Here is a 23,199-nt window from a genome sequence, read left to right on the forward strand (position 1 = left end):
TGGTAGCTGGCCCTATTCAAATTTGGCTAAAATGCCAAGAAGAACCAACACAGGCCCCAGGCAAGAAAACTGCAAAATTAAAATGAAGGCTCTTTGCAGGAACAGGAGCATAAGCCAAAAGCAGATGAAGAACTCACATCACAAGAGGACAACCTCAGGACACAGATGGCTCACCAGTCATAAGTAAATTACCCACAGCATGACCTTGCCACAGAAGTCTCCAGCGTTCAAGGAAGCCATGTTAGAACACACTAGAAGGAAGTGAAGAGAATGGGTGAGGCTCAGGATGAAGCTGAAAAAGAAATGGTACTGTCACTAAGATAGAAACTATCCTGGAAGCAGTGGCAACACCACCAAACACACACACACACTCACTGAAAACCCAGGTATGAACATGGCAGGTAGGAATGAGGGAGTCACACAAAATGAAATGATTTTAAAGAAGGTAATAGACACTGAAGCCATGGAAGAACCAACATACACACATAACTGATATTCCTGAGGAAGAGAACAAAGCAAAGAGAACATAAAAACTATTCAAGGTTTTAATGGTTGAAGCATCTTCTAAAATAATGAAATGTCAGTTTTCTCCAGCTCAAAAGGACACGCCACGTTCCAGGGAAAAAGAGACAGAACATCACCTGCACATATCCTGGTGAAGTTACTGAACCTTGAGACTTGGAAAAATGGGAAAAGGAGAAGGAAAGGGAGAACACTAAGGGAATCGAGAATTCACCTTCAGTGGGGAAAGATTCAGACCAGCCTCAGACTTCCAAGACAATTCAAAGCCACAGGGCAATCAAGCAGTGTTTGCAAAGCTGTAAACCAAGATTTGTAGACCCAGGCAAGGTGTCCTTCAAGATTACAAGCTGCAGAGACATTCTCAGACACACAAGGACTCGGGGTACACAGACCTAAAGAAGCCCTGCTCGAGACGCCACCAGGTGAAAGAATCCAGACAGCCAGAAAAATAACTGAAATGAAGAGCTTGGGAATGGAGCAAATGGAATAAAGAACAGAGGTGGAAGCACAGCTTCCATTTAAACAGAAACTAAGTAATTGGCATTTATGGTCACAAAACGGGAGGTAAATGTTCGAAGTCAAGATCACATAAAAATAACAGAACCCGGAGTTGCAGGGAGGAGGGTAAGAAACCATGGGTGCATCTCCCTCCTCCTCCACAGCCAAAATCCTGGCTGCAGCGGAACACGATGGCTTTGACCCCTTAATGTTCTCATGATCTCTTTTCTTAATTTTAGTGATAAATTTCAGGACTGAATACTGCTTATCTCAAATATGATAATCAACTCTTTCAACTTCACTGGCTTCTTTTTCTTCGCGATCAAGCAACAGAGAACAACATTTTTCATATAATATGATCCCATTTTTCCTAACATTTTCATCTGTCTCTGCATCACTGTATCTGTCCAGCCTCCCTTCTCTCTTATCAATACTTAAGCACAAAGCTGTGTCTGCAGTGTTCAACAAAAGTTGATGGTGGTTATTTCTGGGGTGGTGAGGTTCTGGTTGATTTATTTTTCAACTTAGATTTTGTACTTTTTTTTGCAGTGTTTGAATTTTTATTTACTAATAAACATGTCTCATTTTTCTACAGTCATTTTTAAAAAGAAACACTTTTATGTTTGTTTAGCCCAGCATATCCTGCATTTATATATATACCCAGAGTTTTTCATTTTTCCACCGTGGCTGCTGCTGCCTGGGTTTTGGCATGGCACCGACCCCACCCAGCCCTGCGGGACCCACCAGGGGCCTGTTGCTCCTGCAGCAAAGCTGACATTCTCCTCCAGCCTCCTGGAAGACAGGCTTTCTTGAATGGGTAAAGGGCTGGGCCATGCCATCTCCGGCCTCTCCCTGTGCTCACGGGGCCAGCACTGCTGGACGGACAGCAGAGGGACAGAATTTGGTCTCTGGGTGAAGTTCACAGGCTCCTGCTGTGGTCAACTGAGCTGAACCAGCCCAGACTGATAGAGCACCAAATGGTCACCTTGAAAGGGAGATACCCGAAAGCCCTGAAGACTTGGTCCAGAGCTATTACTCATTTCTTTAACCTTTCACTCACAAAATAGAAATTTTCTTAAGTTCAGATACTTTGAGATGATTCTCTTTGTCCCCTTCTGTGACTTCAAGGCATCTAGCACCATTACTCTTCCAGGTTTGAATTAAATCCCATGGTGCATGTGACATCTTAGCAGAGCCTGGGCAAGTGGTCACATCCACTGCTGCCCATCAAGGCCAATGGTGCTGAGTAAAATACAGCACTGTCACCAACGTGACGGAGCTGCTTTAGGATCCGTGCACAAAGAATTGCCTCCTGCCTGTCTTCTAGCTCTTCCTGTTTTCTTCAGTATCCTATTATAAATTAATTACCTATGTCCTTTAAAAGCTAGGGAATTCACTGGCACTGATATATTAACTGTGCCTAATTGCTCTCACTTCCTCACCCATCAGGTTTGGTGCTTTGGAAAATCTTTAAAAAAAAAAGTTTGACCTCTTGATTTTACTTCTCATGAGCATTCTCTTCCACCCTACAAATGCTCCCTGGCTAGTGCCCATTTGCTGAATGGGAAGGTTATCAGAAGCATTTGCCAGTGTATTTCACTTGTTTCCATCATTTGTTTTAAGTGATCCTCGCCAATGATATATCTGTATGTCTCTATTTCCCCCATGGTCATGTAACCAGTGTATATTTTCTGACGCTCTTCAGCATGGCCCTAACCACCAATAAGAGACATCTGATGAGGGTCTGCTTTGTGGGCCGGAGGTCCGAAGGTCACCGAGTTCCTTCTGTGAACAGTTGACAGCTGCCTTGACAGACCTGACCTGTCCTCTGCACAGTTTGAGCAGGGGTTTGGGGGTCTTCTGTTTCACCCATCTGCAGGGGTATGCTGAGGTGGGGGGAGAAGCAGAAGCAACCACTGCCTCATTCGTCTGGGTGGGATGGCTCTGCCCATGGGCTCCCAGAGGTCCCTGGACCCTGCAGGTAGGGCTTGCTACAATAGCTTTGGAGCACAGTGATAAACTACTCAGCCAGGGACCAAGGGGCCTTTGGAGACAAAACAAGTTTATCCTCTTTAACGCTGGCTCCCTTTTGAAACACCTAAATGCCAAGGTGTGGGCAGAACAATGGCAGGTGTTTCCAGGGGGTATGAATGAGCTGAGTGATGTGATTGGATAAGGGGTTGGGTACAGACTGGCCACCAGGGGAGGAAGGTACAGGAGGGTGCTTGGGCCTCACCGGCAGGGTACAGTGACCACAGCGTCCTAGTGCCCCTCTTAGTGGGGAAGAGGTTTGCTCCTTGCCTGGACCTGCTGCCTGCCAGGCTCGTGGCTCTGGGCCTTGGGGTAATGCCTACACCCAAAAAGTGATCTGAGGCCCAGGCAAGGGCAGAGGCTCTGGGAGTATTCTCAAATCAATCAAAAGTTGTAAGAAATTTGCAAAATATAAAATTATTTGTAAATAGCTTATCTAGTTCTCCTAACTGAAAAAGAGAGAGACAAAAAGTATTAAAACTTTGTACAAGAACTCTGGTATTCAGCCAGCCATTTCGTGCTACAATTGATCAATTATATGAATTGGATGCATTCTCCTTTAGTGTATGTGACACCAAGCAAACGTCCAGGATTTCAAAGTGGTCTCAAGTAAATGACATCAATAATTTTAGTATGTGGCATTTGGTTGGTACCCTATTCTAATAAGACTTTGTTCAAAGTCATTTATAGCAGGTGTTTTAATCTCCTGGCTGCTAAAACAAATACCATTCAATGGGTTGGTTTACCACCAGGAATTTGGTGGCTCACGGTTTCAGAAGCTGGAAGATTTGCTTCCTCTTGGGTTGGTATCTTGTGGGTAGCTGGATATCCTTGGCTTTTCTGTCACATGGCAATGACATGGAGGCATCTTCTCCTTTCTCCTCTGGGTTCTGTTGACATCGGCTTCTGACTGTTTTCCATAGCTTCTCTCTCTGTGTCCAATTTCCTTTGTGTTTAAGGACTTCAACTATAATGGACGAGGACTGTGCTGGTTTGTATGTACTATGTCTCCCAGAAGAAGTCATATTCTCTAATACCTTCTTGTGGGGGCAGACATATTAGTGTGGATTGGGTTGGAACCTATTGGTTCAGTGTCCATGGAGATGAGACCCACCCAACTGTAGGTGATAACTCTGATTGGATAATTTCCATGGAGGCGTCACCCCGCCCATTCAGCGTGGGCCTTGTTTAGTTTACTGGAGCACTATATAAGCTCAGACAGAAGGAGCTCATAGCTAGCTGGAGGTGAGACAGACATTTTGAAGATGGCCGTTTGGATGCAGACATTTTGGAGAACACCATTTTGAAAGGCCACCCAGGAGCAAGCAGGTGCCAGCCATGTGCCTTCCCAGCTAACAGAGGTTTTCCGGATGCCAATGGTCTTTCTCCAGTGAAGGTACCCTTTGCTGATGGACACTTTATGGCCTTAAGACCGTAACTGTGTAACCAAATAAACCCCCTTTATAAAAGCCAATCCTTTTCTGGTGTTTTGCATTCTGGCAGCATCAGCAAACTAGAACAAAGACCCACCCTCATTCAGTTTGGGTACACCTTTAACTCACAGCATCTTCAAAGACCCTATTTACAAATGAGTTCCGACCCACAGAACCAGAGGTTGGGACCTGAATGTGCTTTTTGTGGGGGACATTCAATCCCCAACATTTCCAATATTATCAACAGAGTGTTCTGGGTATTTTAATTGTATAAGATTTTTCTATCACAGTCCAGAAAAGGTCATGAGATCCATTACTTGTTTTCCTTGATCTCAGAACAATCTTAGCATCACCAGCAGATCCAGCTCTGACACTTGCATCTATATGAAGGACACCTGGTTGAGTTAAAGTTGAGGGTACCATATTGGATTCTACATCGTGTAAATTGAATGAGCTTTATTCAAACTTCTTATTTGGCAAGTCTGACCACAAAATGCCTGGAAGGGAGTCGAGAGGTCACTCTGGTGGACATTCTTATGCACTATATAGATAACACCTCTTAGGTTTTAATGTATTGGAATAGCTAGAAGTAAATACCTGAAACTACCAAACTCCAAGCCAGCAGTCTGGACTTCTGAAGACGATTACATAATAATGTAGATTATAAGGGATGACAGTGTGATTGTGAAAATCTGGTGGATCACACACCCCTTATCTAGTGTATGGATGGATGAGTAGAAAATTGGGGATAAAAACTAAATGACAAATAGGGTGGGATGGGGGAATGGTTTGGCTGTTCTTTTTTCACTTTTATTTTTTATTCTTATTCTGATTCTTTCTGATGTAAGGAAAATGTTCAGAAATAGATTGTGGTGATGAACGTATAACTATATGATCATACTGTGAACAGTAGATTGTATACCACGGATGACTGTATGGTATGTGAATATATAACAATAAAAGTGAATTTAAAAAAAATGCCTGGAAAGCTTGGATAGATGATGCTTCCAGTTCCTAAAGAAGATGTTGCTTCATAACTATGAATGTCCTCACAAGTCTTTGAGATGATGGCTTACCAAGGATATGCCAGGAACAGTATCTACAAGTATACCTGCTAGCTGTGTAAAATTAGCCCGTGGCTCTTAGCCTGTCTCAGACCAATTTTAAAATGGAGGCAATAATGCCTTAAGGGCCAAAAAGCCATCCGTTGCCGTCCAGCTCCAGGGGTTATGAGTCAAGCTAGATTGCCTGGCAGGTCAGCAAACCAGTGAGTCCATTGCAGCTAACATTTTCTTTTTGGAGGTGACTGCAAGTCATCGCTAAATTCTATAACCTCAAAAGTATAGCAGCTAAAGCTGCAGTGATACATAAACAAAGCAGGAAACCAAAGCAAGAAAATTCTTGAGACCAGTGGACCATGCAATGTACCAAGCTATAGATGAGGCTGAAGGGTCCAGCCTATTGGTCCAGTTTGTAAAGCCATTTCAACAACACCTTGCACATGATGCAGAGCATTTAAAATGGAAAGAGGAACCCACAAAGCTCGAGAGCCCTGGCTGTCTCCATTCATTGATCCATCCATTCACTCATCACTCACATCTTCTCTTGCTCCCAGGGCACCACCGGCTCCTGAGTTTCCTCCTGGTCTCTGTTCCAGGGTCCACTTCCCCATGCTGGCACCTGTCTTCTCCATCCTTACTCCCTGGGTGACCCCCACCCTCATTCCCACAGCTTCATAGTCCAACAACCTGATGACTCCTAGATTACATCCTCAGTTCTCACTCTCTCTTGACTCCAAACTAGTATACTCAGTTAAATTTCACTTTAAAAAGGGAACTTAAAAAACAAAGCAATGAGCAAAGCTTTCTAGAATGTCCAGAAAAGCCTATCAATAGATCAAGCCAAACTATCTCACATATCATGCATTTGTCTGAATGATGTGGCTGTGCCTTTTATAATCTGAGCCCTTGGGGAAAGGTCTGTGTGGACTTTTTTTTTTAAGCAGTTTTATTCAGCTATTCACATACCATATGTTCTAGTTTGCTAATGCTGCAGAATGCAAAACACCAGAGATGGATTGGCTTTTATAAAAAGGGGGTTTATTTGGCTACACAGTTACAGTCTTAAAGCCATAAAGTGTCCAAGGTAACACATCAGTAATCGGGTACCTTCACTGGAGGATGGCCAGTGGCATCCGGAAAACCTCTGTTAGCTGGGAAGGCACGTGGCTGGCATCTGCTCCAAAGTTCTGGTTTCAAAATGGCTTTCTCCCAGGACGTTCCTCTCTAGCAAGCTTGCTCCTCTTCAAAACACCACTCACAGCTGCACTGAGTTTCTTCTCCTTGAGTCAGCTCATTTATATGGCTCCACCGATCAAAGCCCACCCTGAATGGGTGGGGCCATGCCTCCATGGGAGTATCTCATGAAAGTCATCACCTACAGCTGGGTGGGGCACATTCCAAGCAAATCTAATCAGCACCAAAAGGTCTGCCCCACAAGATTGCATCAAAGAATATGGCTTTTCCTGGGGGACATAATACATTCAAACTGGCACACCATACAATCCATCCAATGTGTACGATCAGTGGCTTTTAGTATAATCACTGAGTTGTGCATTCATCAACACAATCAATTTTAGAAGATGATTTCATTACTCCAAAAAGAAAAACCCTAAACCCCTTAGCAGTCACCTCTCAATCCCTCTAACCTTCCCTAGCCCTACATATCTACTGATCTAATTCTGTCTCTATAAATTTATTTAAAATTATATTTTACATAAATGTAATCATACAATATGTTGTACTTTGTATCTGGTTTCTTTAACTTAGCATAATTTTTTTAACTTTTGTTATTTTTTTAATACAGTTTTATTGAGATACGTTCACACACCCTACAATCATCCACAGTGTACAATCAACTAATTGTTCACAGTGCCATCATATAGTTGTGCATTCATCACCAGAATCAACTTTTAAACATTTTCTTTACTCCAAAAATAAAAATAAAAGTAAAAGTAAAAATGAACACCCAAAACATTCCATCCCTCCATCCCACTCTATTATTCATTTACTTTTTGTCTCCATTTTCCTACTCATCTGTCCATACACTGGACAAAGGGATTGTGAGCCATGTTTTCACAATCACACAGTCACACAATGTAGACTACATAGTTATGCAATCATCTACAAGAATCAAGGCTACTGGGTCTGCATGGACTTTTAAGTGTTTCATGTGTAGTTGGCGCTGAACTATGCTCAATGCTGTATTTGATTATCTATGTAGACCCCAGGTTTTGAATAGATTGTGTTTCAAAATCCTTTTGTGAATTGGTATTGTGTGCCTTGGGACCCAATATTCCAGGGAAGTCTGGCTAGGCCATGAGAATCTCTAGCTATCTCCCAAGTTCTCCCTCCCTTTTCCTTGCCACTGACACCGGCTTAGTTCAGGTTCTCAAGGTCCAGATCATTCAATCCCAACACAATGGATTTCCTGGCCCCTGCCTGCATCCTCCTCAGTCACTCCTGCCCCCTGCACTATGCCAGCCTTTCCAAAAAAGCAGCTCCCATCACGACTGCTCAAAACACCACTCTGAGGAATGTTCATTATCAGAATCACCTGGAGGTTGCTTGTTAAAAAATAGAGAAAACCAGGCCCCTTCCCAGACCAACTAAACCCAAATCATGAGGGATGGGTCCCTGGACTCTTATTTTTCAGAAGTGTCCAAGACTTTGGGGCCACTGACCCAGCACTGGCTGCCCTCTGCAACACTCCCCCATTCAGCGACAGCGAACTCACTATGTGAGAGGCAGCTGATTTCACGTTTGGGCGTCTTCAACTACACACTAGTTCTCCCTTTGGAGCCACATGACACAAGCCTGCTCCTCTTCCACACCATAGGGCCTATAACCATCGGAAGCACCTAGCTTGCCTCTGATGGCAACGGCGCTCCCTCTTTTTGAGGCTACTCACCCACATTCCTTCATTGATCTCGGCGTCCTTTCACTGGGACTTACGTGGTGCGGGATTGCTTCCTCTTTATTGCTAGGATCTCTACCTCTCTAAGTGGGTCTAGACTAAGCTCACGGGAGCTACTGCACTTTACTGACACACACTTTCGGCCAAATTTTTATAGCCCCTCTAGAGTTAAGGCCAAAAGTCAATGTGTACTTTAAGAGGCAGTGCATAGACTTTGGAACCAGGTCCAATTGGCAATTGGGAAGCAGAAGTCACTTCAGGTGGAAATTTTCACTTTCAACTGTCCTGAGCAGCACTGGGAGCTATGTCCTTTTGGGCAGGCAAAGACAATTCACATCACATGTGAGACAAATCCCTCAAACTCTTTATGGAGATTCTGAATGCTTGGAAACTAGTAATATTCCCATTTTAATTGACATTGAATTGAAAGGTGATTGCCAGACCAAGAATGTACCAAGAGCCAAGATTAGAATTAAGAATGGATTAACTTCTGATTTCAAGTGTTATCTTGGAACCAACCTACCTGGATATTATTATAAATTATCTGTATGATACAAAGTATCCCAAGTGTCTGTAGTCCCAAGTGTCCAATTACAATTTACATTATGTCAGATATATAAAACTTGTTATCATTATACATATAAAATTATACATTTAAATGTTGCTTTTTCTCTTTTAGAATGTGAGAACTATTTTCCAAATCCTCTATTTGACCAGAAAACCCTGAGGTAATTGGAAACTGGAAATCTTGACTCTCATTACCTGACGTCGGCTCAATAGTAAAGGCTTGATGAGACTGAATCAAAGCGACATGAAATTCAAAATCAACAGGGCAGCTGCACCGCAAAGGAATAACATAATCTTTGCTGCAAAACAAAAAAGAAGAGAAATGGAAAATATCATTTTTCTTTATAATGAGCTCTTTTGGTAGCAAGGAAGAGAGACTTGGTTAAGTCATAAGATAAGCAACAGCCAACACGGACAGAGGGCTTCCTATGTGCCAGGAACTATTCTAAGCCTTTCCCAGATATTATCTATTTTAATTGAACTATGATTATTCCCCATTTACAGAAGAGGAAACTGAGGCACGAGAGAGGCTGTGTTCCACCTGAGGCAACACAGCTAGAACCAGGCAGCAGAGTCAGGACTTAATGCAGGATAATTGCCTTCAGTATCCACTCCTGACCACTCTCGGTTCTGGCAGGTGTCATCTACCGATACTCATGCGGACAGGCAAAACCCAATCTCTGCCACACGGGTCTCAGGGAACCCAGGAAACACTCAATAAACCGGCCTTTTGGAAAGCCTGGGAAGCCCTGCTCTTCATGGAGCCTGGAATAGTGTTGAAGAAAACATGCTTTGGGCTGTGTTTGACTTAAATATGCTAGAGATTCTGTATTTGGTCAGAAGTCCAACAACCATTGGAGAACACAGGTAGGGGATGTGTATTCATGAAGGTTCTCAACCCCCAGGCCAGGCAAGCCTTCTAAGGAAGCTTGAGGCTGTCACAGAGAAGCACCCCACGAGCTGCTGCAGCAGTCACATCTCTTGGACAGCCCCGAGCTGCCCATAATATCCTCTCCTTCCATCAGGCCAGTGTTAGAGGGATGTGAGTGAGAAGTGGAAAGGCAGAATTTCTCAGCAGTTACCTGACATCTGTCTTGGTCTCCTAGAGCTGCTGTAACAAAGTACCGTAAACTGAATAGCTTAAAACAACAGACATTTATTCTCTGATAGTTCTAGAGGCCAGAAGTCTGAAATCAAGGGATCTGCAGGGCCACATTCCCTCCAAATCCTGTAGGGAGGATCCTTCCTTGCATCGTCCAGCTTCTGGTATTTGCTGGCCACCCTCAGCGTTCCCTGGCTTGCAGCTGCAGCACTTCACTCTCCACCTCCTTCTTGGCATGGACTATTTCCTCTGACTGGGTCTCCTCTCCCCTTATTATAAGGACACCAGTTGCATAGATTAAGGGCCCACCCTCCTCCAGTAAGACCTCACATTAATTTAACTAATTCCATCTGCAACGACCCTCTTCCAAAGGTCGCATTCTGAGGTACTGGCAGTTAGGACATCAACATATCTTTTTTGGGGAACACAACCAATAGCAGCATCCTAAGCAGCTCTCAGGGCAGCTGTCTGGTCATTTGTGCTCCTCCTTTGAAGGGGACTCAGCCACTCCCTCCATCCCTCTCTTGCTCTGTGTATTAGTCAGGTTCTCTAGGGAAACAGACCAACAGGAGATATTGGTAAATATGAGATTTATAAAAATGTCGCATGCAATTGTGGAGATGCATGAGTCCAAATTCTGTAGGGCAGGTCGTGAGCTGACAACTCTGATGAAGGTCCTCGATGAACTCCCCAGAAGAGGCTGGTTAGCTGAAGAAGAAAGAAGTGAAAGTTCTGTCTCTTCTCCCGAGACCTACCTATTGGATTAAATCCAGCTGATTGGATTCTTTCACTGAGGAAGACACTCCCTTAGTTGATCGTAGATGTAATCAGCCACAGATGCAATCAATTGACTGATATTTTAATAAACCAGCCTTCTGGCTTATTAAGCAGCCATGAAATGTCCTTGCAGTAACTGCTAGGCCAGAGCTTGCCTGACCAGACACCTGGGCACCATCACCTGGCCAAGTTGACACATGAACCCAACCATCACACTCTGCGCCTCCTCCCTACTCCTCTGGCCACCAGCCGGACCCTTTACCCTGGACTCTGGGCATCTCTTCTTGATCTGATAACTTCTGCTGACTCCAATCTCCTGCTCCTTCATGGGCCATCATGGCCCTCCTGCCTCATCTTTGGTCCTTACCTCTGAACCTTTCACATGGAGACCCTCTGCTAACTGTCCCCTCTCACTCTTCCCAGTGCATCCTCCTGGGAGAGCACGATTGTCATCAGGTTTGGGCAGCACTGCCAGACCAGCTCATATCCTGCTGCTGGTGGGGAAGAGGTGGGACCCCTCTGGACTTCCTCCATCACAGCTCGCTTCCTCACCTGCCCAGGGCCTTCTTCCTTAGGAGACTCTAAGTCTTAGGAAGGCACAACATGTGTCCACTTGGTTCTTCAGTATAACCTCAGCACTAGCCCAGCACAGACTAACACTCAACAAATATTCGTTGATGCAAAGTGAAATAATCCCTTTTTCAGTAGCAATTTTGGGGATACAGTCTAGTTCAAATACAGCATTTAAAATTATTACCAGAAGCACTTTAACTCAGCCTTTCATTATCTCTTTAAAATTTGTGAAATATCTCAAAGAAAAACATAGAGAATAGTAAAAGAAAGATCTTGGTATTCACTACCAACTTTATTAAGGCTTTTGCTTTGGGGAGATTGGTTTTTTTTTGTGTGTGTTTTTTTTTTAAGAAATAAAACAGGACAGAACAGTTGAAGCTCCCAAGATGTCCCTGCCCATCCTCCACCCTTTCCCCCTTTCCCAGGGGTAACCCTGCCTTGTATTCACTGAGTACCATTCCCGTGCTTTTTATAATGGTACTACATGTGTATGTACCCACAAAATACACAATATTCTATTTGTTTTCAACATCATTCTGAAACTTGCTATTTTTGCTCAACTCTATATTTTTGACATTTATTCATGGTGATGATATACCAAGTTCTATGCTTTCCTTTTAACTTCTGAAGAATATTCCCATATGTCACTATACTACCATTCATTTATCTACTCTCCTCCTGATGGACATGTATGTTGTTTCCACTTTTTCACAATTCCAACATGGCAACAAAGACCCTTTTGCAGAACCCTTTGTGCTCTTGTGCAGAGCTACTCCAGGTATGACTGAGAAATGGAATGTCTGGTTAATAGTAAAGCAAAAATATCAACTATAGTAGATATGGACAAAATGCTGTCCAAAGCCGTTATCAATTTACACTTCCACTGGCAGAGTACGTCCACTGTCAACACTTAGTAAGTTCAGACATTTACTAAGGTGAGGGTGAAATGTAAATTAGTTTTATTTCGATTTTCATTTCTCTGTGGTTAAGCTTCTACTTACATATATACATTTGGGTTTCCTCTTCTATTAATTGCTTATGCATCTTCTTTACCCATTTTTAAAAACTGAATTGCTTTTTTCTCTGAATTTATTTATAAATTCTGGGTATTGATTTTGTCAATTAGATGTGTTGCAAACATCTTCTCCACCCCAGAGTTTATCTTTCAATTTATTTATGTGCTTTGGTGGACATGGAAATTTGTAATTTTAAAGTAGTCAGCTTTATCAATCTTTATTTTGGGGTGAGTGGAAATCTTTTTCCAAACTCATGAACATAGCATGTCTCTAATTTATTCAGGTTGTAACTTATGTCCCTGGCTTTGAGCAGCAGGCCAGAGTCTGATCTCCTGTATCAGTGGGAAACTTGTGGTCTCTTTTACCCCACGGAAGTGAACTCCAAGTCCCCACTGCCTGCTTCAGAAACTAGAGCCTGCAAGTCTTCACCATGGTCACCAGTTAGCATTTCTGTTCCTGCTCTGCAGAGTTGCTTGTTTCTGAGCTTGGCTGTCTTTCTGGAGGTCTCTTTTTATGTTATCTGTCACTACTAGGTATCTGGAGCAGAAGAGGTGTATTGCAGTGTAAGCTCAGTGCTTCATCTGGGTCACATGTCTATAAATGTACTTTTGAGAGACCTACACTATGAATACAGAGAGATCCCAATACCCCAGGCAATGTCCTGTTTCTCATTAATTTTACTGGTATTAGTGGGTGTTTTTCCCTTCTTCTTTTTTTTTTAAACTAGAGAAGTTGTAGATTTGCAGAAAAATCACACATAAGATACAGAGTTCCCATGTACTCCCTCACACGTACACTTTTCCCTATTATTAACACTCTGCATTACTGTGATACCTTTGTTAAAATTGATGAAACAATATTATAATAATTATACTATTAACTATAGCCCATAGATTATATTAGAGTACACTGTTTGTGTCGTATGGGTCTACGGTTTTAAAAACTTTTTATTCTGGAAATATACATACTACCTAGTATTTCCCCTTTTAACCACATTCAAATATACAGTTCATTCAGTGGTGTTAATTACATTCCCAATGTTGTGCAGCCATCGCCACTACCCATTTCCAAAACATCTAACGAATTTTCAATGTCATTCGTTTTTAAAATGCCGTTCCTTAGCGGAAGTGTCTCTGAGAGAGGAAAATAGTTGTACTGTGAGTACATGAGATTCCCAATAGGGTAAAGGCCTGTCCTGGATTTTATATGATCATGGCCAAGGACCTTACATTTCTGATGATGAATTCTGGATAATGGTCACCATACAGAATAATCTCTTAAGTGAGACAAACACTTCTCAGGTTTTTGGCTTTTTTTTTTTTTTCCTCTTAGGTTTTTTACAAAACTCATAAATTTGCCCTAAACCAGGCTCTACACAAGGTCAATCATAACTCTCTGAGAAACTTCTTAATTCTGGAAAACAAGGTCCACAAGGGTCATTACATTTTCAAGGCAATTCAACCTAACAGACGCTCAAGCCCCATTGGGTAGACAGAAGTAACGTTACAAGTTACCTCTGCCCCTCGAGATGTAAGCTGGAGTAAGGAAGCCTTGGACAATGCTCAACGTGAAGCGATCAACTGTCCAAATGTGGTATCTGAAGCTTAGGCCGGTGACTCACACGGGCACGTGGCTGTGTGACCGTCAGCTCAGTGACCCCAAGGCCTGCTCAGAACTGCCCCAGCAAGGTCAAGTCTGAGGCTCAGGGCAATTCTGCTCAAAGCTGCATGTTTGCATTTTCCTGGGCTAAAAAAAAAAAAAAAAAATCTGCTGGGGTTTTGCCCATTGCAATTACGTGTCCAATTTTCAATTAATTTCAGAGCCCTGATAATTCCCATAGAAAAGGTTTCAGGGTACTTGTTTAATGATGATTATCCGAAGCCAAATTCCTGATGTGTTGACTAGTCTGGAAAAATAAACAATTCCTTAGTGGCACAAAATTCTAATACTGTGATTCAGAAGGAGACAAAAGTAGTGCAAATAATACAAATTTCAATAGACTCACTGCACTTTGCTTTCATTGTTGCTGTTCATACTGAAAAGGTCAAGTTTTAGTGTGACTGGCCACCATAACCATAAATCAAGGTAAAGTCCAGATGAATTTGGGGCAAAAGGAAGTTTAGCAAATATAAAGCTTAGTTTATGTAGAAATATTTCATATTTGAAGAAACAAATCCCATTAGTTAGAAGTCTGAATTAGAATAATTCTGTATCTTATAGCAGATGGGCAATAAAAATATTGAAGCAGGTAGATGTTAGTAATTTGGGAGGTGACTGCAACTTTTATCCTTATTATTTCACTATTCAAACATTTTGTTAATTATGCTAAGGCTGTGTATAGAAACCATATTAAGTACTTTTAAGGACTTGTTCTCTAGTTTTTAATAAAATCAACCCAAAACTTTTAAATACTAAACTTTTATATTCTGATCATGTACAAATTGTATGCCTATTAGAAGAAGAGAGCACAAATTTGCCTTTGAGAAAGTAAATATAATAAAATAATACAAATTCAACTTTTTCTTTCCCCTTCTCGACATAAATGATAGTAGAGGGCCAAACACTTCATTAATTTCCAGTTAATCATGAATATGAATTTGTGCTTACTTTACTCTGATGTTATTTTCATTGTTTACCTTAAGATTTTACCATTGTGTTTATCAAAGCAGTAATCGAGGCTTTTTTCTAAGAGAATGAATGATCCTGTGAATTTACCATAGATAACATAAAATAAAAAATCCTTCCTAATTAAAAAATCTTAGTGTCTAGAGAGTGGAGCAAGCAGGCCGTTTTATCACAAATAAGATTTTGGCTCCTTTTCTGGAAAATGAAGGTGGACTCCCCTAGGTGATCAATGAGCATGTCAAGTGCTAACTTATTTCATGATGGCACAATAAATTAACCATTTGTTACCATGCTTGTATAAAATTTGAGGGAAACACCATCAAGACAAAGGGCAGCCTTCCCACAGAGATGTATGGGTAAGTTAAACTAGAACATAGAGTATAACCTGCAGTGGCGGCAAGACCAAGCAAAGCCTATAGTCAATAAGTTCAATTACCTCATTTTAGGGATAAGTCCATTGAAGCAGGATTTTCCCTTAGTCAACTGCTGGTTGATCTGAGGATCATTTACAGATTAAAAGACATGGACAACAATGATGTATGTGTGTATCCTTCTTTCCCTTATAAATGTACAAAAGACTCATGAAAAAACTCACAGTCTGGGCAAGCTTTGGAGTTACACATTGTGGTAGTTTTTAACTAAGTCCACAAAATCTATGACAATCCTTATTGAGGGGTAGGGTCTCTTTCCCTGGAATCTCAGCTCTATGACTACTTAACTAATAATAATAGAACATGTTGCATATGTTGCTGTACCAGTTTCTGCCTTCTTAAGGCAATCAAGCCTTAAGAAGCTAGCAGCTCCCACTTCTCTTGGGATACTCACTCTGGGACCAAGCCACCATGTTGAAAGGAAGCCCAAGCAGCTTGTGGAGAGACTCCAGAACGATAATCAGCCATGGGAGTGAGCCACCCTGGAAGGCTCAGAGATGAGCCTTCCCCATCAAGCCACAACCAAACTGCAGATCTGTGAGCAAAATAAGTGATTGCTGCTCTTTTAAGCCACTTGTATTAGGGTGGTTTATCACACAGTGGATAAATGGAACCAAACAGCATTTCATCTTTCCCACTTCATTTTTTCTTCAATGAGTAACTACCTTACCTCATTTCTGGTTGCAGTCTCAATTTGGCAATTTTAGTCTTTTGTTTGTTTGTTTGTGGTTTCTTTTGGTAATAGCCCTTAACACATACCGGTCATTGTGCTTGTATCTCAGTTAACTTTCTGAACAACCTTATGAGGTAGGTACTCTTATTATCCCCATTTTATAGATAAATAACCTGACATATAGAGAGGTGCAACATCACATGGTTAGAAGTGACACAGGATATGAAGCCAAGGCTCCAGAACCTGAGCTCTTAAATGCTATATTACATTATCTCTCCTAGGACTCTAATATTAAGGAACAGCTAACTGCATGTCATTATTTGCATTGCAGTCCTCTTCTCTACTGACATTCTCTTTGAAAGCAATCCCACTGTGATTTATTTGTTGGGTTTTTTTTAGGAGACATTTCTTTCATTAGTTGATCAGCAGGAAAGGGCTATAAAATCCACAACTTTTTCTCAAATGTTACCAATCTCAAGTACTGACATGTATGAAGAAAGAAAGAAGGAAATCTGGGAATTGGCTGATCATTTTCATTTGGATGTAAATTGCTATATTCATAAAGTGACCAATGAAAATGGAAGAAAATCAGATGCGATGATTAATTATCTAATAAGCCAGACCCAAATCTGCAATTCATCCCAACCTCCCAACAACAACAACAATGGGCAACAATTGGAAAAGACATAAAAGAGTTCAAGTTTCGAAGAATGCTCTTTTAGCTAAGATAATTTATGTTCTCATGAACTTTCATACGCTACTTATCTTATTTTCAAAGACACAAATAATCTTACTGGGACTGGGGCCTCAAACCAGAAGCACAGTGGGCCCATAATCCTTAGTGATATAGCCAATCAAGAGAAACACAAATTTACATAATTAAATGTCCAAATAACAAGTATGTAATTACTTTTTACATTGAAAGAATTACAAACCACGCTAATTTTAGGCTAACCTTAGGCCGGTATTAGAGGCCAAGGGTATCAATGTATCAAGGAGACTTGTTTTTTCCCTTGGTGGCCTGACCTTCGAGCTCCTTCCTTACCCTTGGTTCAAGTCCCTCTTCAAGCTACTTAGTCCTCTCTACTGGGAACCCCTCACACTTCAGCAATTTGGGAACAGGTAGAACTCTGGTGAAACCACTAAGTAACAACTTGAACTAAATAAGGTCACCTCTCCATACTTGGTAAAAGAAGTTAAGCCAGGAACTGAATTTAGAAAAATTTGGAGGTGACCAGATGACATGATACCTTCATCTGTAAAGATAATACATACTCTATTCATTTTTCAAAAACACGTTTTAAAGACACCTTTAAACAATGAAATAATAATTCCAAGTAAAAATAAAAGTATTAATATAAAGAGTGAAATTAATAGAAAAGAGCACTTTATAACTCACTAGATTTGCAGACAATGTGGGCTAAAGAATGAATGAAATTCAGGGGTGGCTCACTTGAGATAAGAGCAGGGTTTGTGGCTGGAGATGAGAGAGCAGAGAGAGTTGGCCCAGGAATGGAAAGGAATGGACAGGAAGGAGCTAATCAGGATATGAAGGGTGATGAAAAGCCTCCTGCAGAGTGATTCTTTTTTAATTGAAAAAAAAATACAGCATTTATTGGGAGAGGATAAGTGATACACTAAAAACTATTGATACCCTTTTTTTTTTTTTTAATCTTCATTTTATTGAGATATATTCATATACCACGGAGTCATACTAACAAATCGTACTTTCGATTGTTCACAGTACCATTACATAGTTGTACATTCATCACCCAAATCAATCCCTGTCACCTTCATTAGCACACACACAAGAATAACAAGAATAATAATTAGAGTGAAAAGGAGCAATTGAAGTAAAAAAGAACACTGGGTACCTTTGTTTGTTTCCTTCCCCTATTTTTCTACTCATCCATCCATAAACTAGACAAAGTGGAGTGTGGTCCTTATGGCTTTCCCAATCCCCTTGTCACCCCTCATAAGCTACATTTTTATACAACTGTCTTCGAGATTCATGGGTTCTGGGTTGTAGTTTGATAGTTTCAGGTATCCACCACCAGCTACCCCAATTCTTTAGAACCTAAAAAGGGTTGTCTAAAGTGTGCATAAGAGTGCCCACCAGAGTGACCTCTCGGCTCCTTTTGGATTCTCTCTGCCACTGAAGCTTATTTCATTTCCTTTCACATCCCCCTTTTGGTCAAGAAGATGTTCTCCGTCCCACGATGCCAGGTCTACATTCCTCCCCGGGAGTCATATTCCACGTTGCCAGGGAGATTCACTCCCCTGGGTGTCTGATCCCACGTAGGGGGGAGGGCAGTGATTTCACCTTTCAAGTTGGCTTAGCTAGAGAGACAGGGCCACATCTGAGCAACAAAGAGGCATTCGGGAGGAGGCTCTTAGGCACAACCATAGGGAGGCCTAGCCTCTCCTTTGCAGCAACCGTCTTCCCAAGGGTAAAACCTGTGGTAGAGGGCTCAACCCATCAAACCGCCAGTCCCCTACGTCTGTGGTCATGTTAGCAACCATGGAGGTGGGGTAGGCGAATACCCCTGCATTCTCCACAGGCTCCTCAAGGGGGCACTGCATCTTTTTTTTTTTTTTTTTAACTTTCCCTTCTTTTTTAAATCAACTGTATGAAAAAAAAGTTAAAAAGAAAACAAACATACAATAAAAGAACATTTCAAAGAGACCATAACAAGGGAGTAAGAAAAAGACAACTAACCTAAGATAACTGCTTAACTTCCAACATGTTCCTACTTTACCCCAAGAAAGTTACCTAATATAGCAACATTTCTGTGAACTTGCTCCTACTATATCCATCAGAAATTAACAGACCATAGTCATTCCTGGGCATCCCCAGAACGTTAAATAGCTTATCTGTTCTTCTTGGATTATTGTTCCCCCTTCCTTAATTGCTCTCTACTGCTAGTTCCCCTACATTCTACATTATAAGCCATTTGTTTTACATTTTTCAAAGTTCACATTAGTGGTAGCATATAATATTTCTCTTTTTGTGCCTGGCTTATTTCGCTTAGCATTATGTCTTCAAGGTTCATCCATGTTGTCATATGTTTCACGAGATCATTCCTTCTTACTGCCGCGTAGTATTTCATCGTGTGTATATACCACATTTTATTTATCCACTCATCTGTTGAAGGACATTTGGGTTGTTTCCATCTCTTGGCAATTGTGAATAATGCTGCTATGAACATTGGCGTGCAGATATCTGTTCGTGTCACTGCTTTCCGATCTTCCGGGTATATACCGAGAAGTGCAATCGCCGGATCGAATGGTAGCTCTATATCTAGTTTTCTAAGGAACTGCCAGACTGACTTCCAGAGTGGCTGAACCATTATACAGTCCCACCAACAGTGAATAAGAGTTCCAATTTCTCCACATCCCCTCCAGCATTTGTAGTTTCCTGTTTGTTTAATGGCAGCCATTCTAATTGGTGTTAGATGGTATCTCATTGTGGTCTTAATTTGCATCTCTCTAATAGCTAGTGAAGCTGAACATTTTTTCATGTGTTTCTTGGCCATTTGTATTTCCTCTTCAGAGAACTGTCTTTTCATATCTTTTGCCCATTTTATAATTGGGCCGACTGTACTATTGTCATTGAGTTGTAGGATTTCTTTATATATGCAAGATATCAGTCTTTTGTCAGATACATGGTTTCCAAAAATTTTTTCCCATTGAGTTGGCTGCCTCTTTACCTTTTTGAGAAATTCCTTTGAGGTGCAGAAACTTCTAAGCTTGAGGAGTTCCCATTTATCTATTTTCTCTTTTGTTGCTTGTGCTTTGGGTGTAAAGTCTAGGAAGTGGCCGCCTAATACAAGGTCTTGAAGATGTTTTCCTACATTATCTTCTAGGAGTTTTATGGTACTTTCTTTTATATTGAGATCTTTGGTCCATTTTGAGTTAATTTTTGTGTAGGGGGTGAGGTAGGGGTCCTCTTTCATTCTTTTGGATATGGATATCCAACTCTCCCAGCCCCATTTGTTGAAAAGACCATTATGACTCAGTTCAGTGACTTTGGGGGCCTTATCAAAGATCAGTCGGCCATAGATCTGAGGGTCTATCTCCGAATTCTCAATTCGATTCCATTGATCTATATGTCTATGTTTGTGCCAGTACCATGCTGTTTTGGCAACTGTGGCTTTATAATAAGCTTCCAAGTCAGGGAGTGTAAGTCCTCCCACTTCGTTTTTCTTTTTTAGAGTGTCTTTAGCAATTCGAGGCATCTTCCCTTTCCAAATAAATTTGATAACTAGCTTTTCCAAGTCTGCAAAGTAGGTTGTTGGAAATTTGATTGGGATTGCATTGAATCTGTAGATGAGTTTGGGTAGAACTGACATCTTAATGACATTTAGCCTTCTTATCCATGAACATGGAATATTTTTCCATCTTTTAAGGTCCCCTTCTATTTCTTTTAGTAGAGTTATGTAGTTTTCTTTGTATAGGTCTTTTACATCTTTGGTTAAGTTTATTCCTAGGTACTTGATTTTTTTAGTTGCTATTGAAAATGGTATCTTTTTCTTGAGTGTCTCTTCAGTTTGTTCATTTCTAGCATATAGAAACATTACTGACTTATGTGCATTAATCTTGTATCCCGCTACTTTGCTAAATTTGTTTATTAGCTCTAGTAGCTGTATCGTCGATGTCTCAGGGTTTTCTAGATATAAGATCATATCATCTGCAAACAATGACAGTTTTACTTCTTCTTTTCCAATTTGGATGCCTTTTATTTCTTTGTCTTGCTGGATTGCCCTGGCTAGCACTTCCAGCACAATGTTGAATAACAGTGGTGATAGCAGGCATCCTTGTCTTGTTCCTGATCTTAGAGGGAAGGCTTTCAGTCTCTCACCATTGAGTACTATGCTGGCTGTGGGTTTTTCATATATGCTCTTTATCATGTTGAGGAAGTTTCCTTCAATTCCTACCTTTTGAAGTGTTTTTATCAAAAAGGGATGTTGGATTTTGTCAAATGCTTTTTCAGCATCTATTGAGATGATCAATTGATTTTTCCCTTTTGACTTGTTAATGTGTTGTAATACATTGATTGATTTTCTTATGTTGAACCATCCTTGCATGCCCGGAATGAACCCCACTTGGTCATGGTGTATGATTTTTTTAATGTGTCTTTGGATTCGATTTGCAAGTATTTTGTTGAGGATTTTTGCATCTATATTCATTAGGGAGATTGGCCGGTAGTTTTCCTTTTTTGTAACATCTTTGCCTGGTTTTGGTATTAGATTGATGTTAGCTTCATAAAATGAGTTAGGTAGTGTTCCATTTTCTTCAATGTTTTGAAAGAGTTTGAGTAAGATTGGTGTCAGTTCTTTCTGGAAAGTTTGGTAGAATTCCCCTGTGAAGCCATCTGGTCCTGGGCATTTATTTGTGGGAAGATTTTTGATGACTGATTGGATCTCTTTGCTTGTGATGGGTTGGTTGAGGTCTTCTATTTCTTCTCTGGTCAGTCTAGGTTGTTCATATGTTTCCAGGAAATTGTCCATTTCTTCTATATTATCCAGTTTGTTGCCATACAGTTGTTCATAGTATCCTCTTATAATTTTTTAAATTTCTTCAGGATCTCCAGTTATGTCACCTTTTTCATTCATTATTTTGTTTATATGGGTCTTCTCTCTTTTTGATTTTGTCAGTCTAGCTAGGGGCTTGTCAATAATGTTGATTTTCTCAAAGAACCAACTTTTGGTGATATTTATCCTCTCTATTGTTTTTTTGTTCTCTATGTCATTTATTTCTGCTTTAATCCTTGTTATTTCTTTTCTTGTACTTGGTTTAGGATTGGTTTGCTGTTCATTTTCTAGCTTCTTCAGTTGATCCATTAGTTCTTTGATTTTGGCTCTTTCTTCCTTTTTAATATATGCGTTTAGTGCTATAAATTTCCCCCTTAGCACTGCTTTTGCTGCATCCCATAGGTTTTGGTATGTTGTGTTCTCATTTTCATTCGTCTCTATATATTTAGCAATTTCTCTTGCTATTTCTTCTTTAACCCACTGATTGTTTAGGAGTGTGTTGTTTAACCTCCAGGTATTTGTGAATTTTCTAAGTCTCTGATGGTTATTGACTTCTAATTGTATTCCACTGTGGTCAGAGAATGTGCTTTGAATAATTTCAATCTTTTTAAATTTATTGAGGCTTGTTTTATGTCCCAGCATATGATCTATTCTGGAGAAAGTTCCATGAGCACTAGAAAAGTATGTGTATCCTGGTGATTTGGGATGTAATGTCCTGTATATGTCTGTTAAATCTAATTCATTTATCAGATTGTATAGGTTTTCAATTTCCTTATTGGTCTTCTGTCTGGTTGATCTATCTATAGGAGAGAGTGATGTGTTGAAGTCTCCCACAATTATTGTGGAAACATCAATTGCTTCCTTTAGTTTTGCCAGTGTTTCTCTCATATATTTTGTGGCACCTTGGTTGGGTGCATAGATATTTACGATTGTTATTTCTTCCTGCTGAATTGCCCCTTTTATTAGTATGTAGTGGCCTTCTTTGTCTCTCAAAACATCCCTGCATTTGAAGTCTATTTTATCTGAGATTAATATTGCTACACCTGCTTTCTTTTGGCTGTAGCTTGCATGAAATATTTTTTTCCATCCTTTCACTTTCAGTTTCTTTGTGTCCCTATGTCTAAGATGAGTCTCTTGTATGCAACATATTGATGGTTCATTTTTTTTGATCCATTCTGCGAATCTATATCTTTAATTGGGGAGTTTAATCCATTTACATTCAACGTTATAACCGTGAAGGCATTTCTTGAATCAGCCATCTTATCCTTTAGTTTATGTTTGTCATATTTTTCCCCTGTATATTAATATCCTTTATTGTACCCATACCGAATCTCTTTAGTACTGAACCTTTCTCCAAGTCTCTCTGTCCTGTCTTTGTTTCTCTGTCTGTAGGGCTCCCTTTAGTATCTCCAGTAGGGCAGGTCTCTTGTTAGCAAATTCTC

At 40.7% G+C, this 23,199-nt stretch overlaps 1 protein-coding gene across 6 annotated transcripts in view; it reads right to left on the reverse strand.

The window, feature by feature from the left end:
- LOC119543664 (transmembrane protein 177-like) overlaps positions 1–23,199 on the reverse strand; it is a 206,123-nt gene that overhangs the window by 143,856 nt on the left and 39,068 nt on the right. For all 6 annotated transcript variants that reach the window (XR_005218684.1, XM_037848595.1, XM_037848596.1 and 3 more), the window contains exon 7: positions 9,222–9,325. Coding sequence is in view for 5 of the 6 variants with exons in the window: in XM_037848595.1 (XP_037704523.1) it covers positions 9,222–9,325 (104 nt within the window). In the remaining variant the exon portion in view is untranslated. The remainder of the gene's footprint in view (positions 1–9,221; positions 9,326–23,199) is intronic.

Source organism: Choloepus didactylus, chromosome 9 (genome assembly GCF_015220235.1).
Source record: "Choloepus didactylus isolate mChoDid1 chromosome 9, mChoDid1.pri, whole genome shotgun sequence".
Taxonomy (NCBI): domain Eukaryota; kingdom Metazoa; phylum Chordata; class Mammalia; order Pilosa; family Megalonychidae; genus Choloepus; species Choloepus didactylus.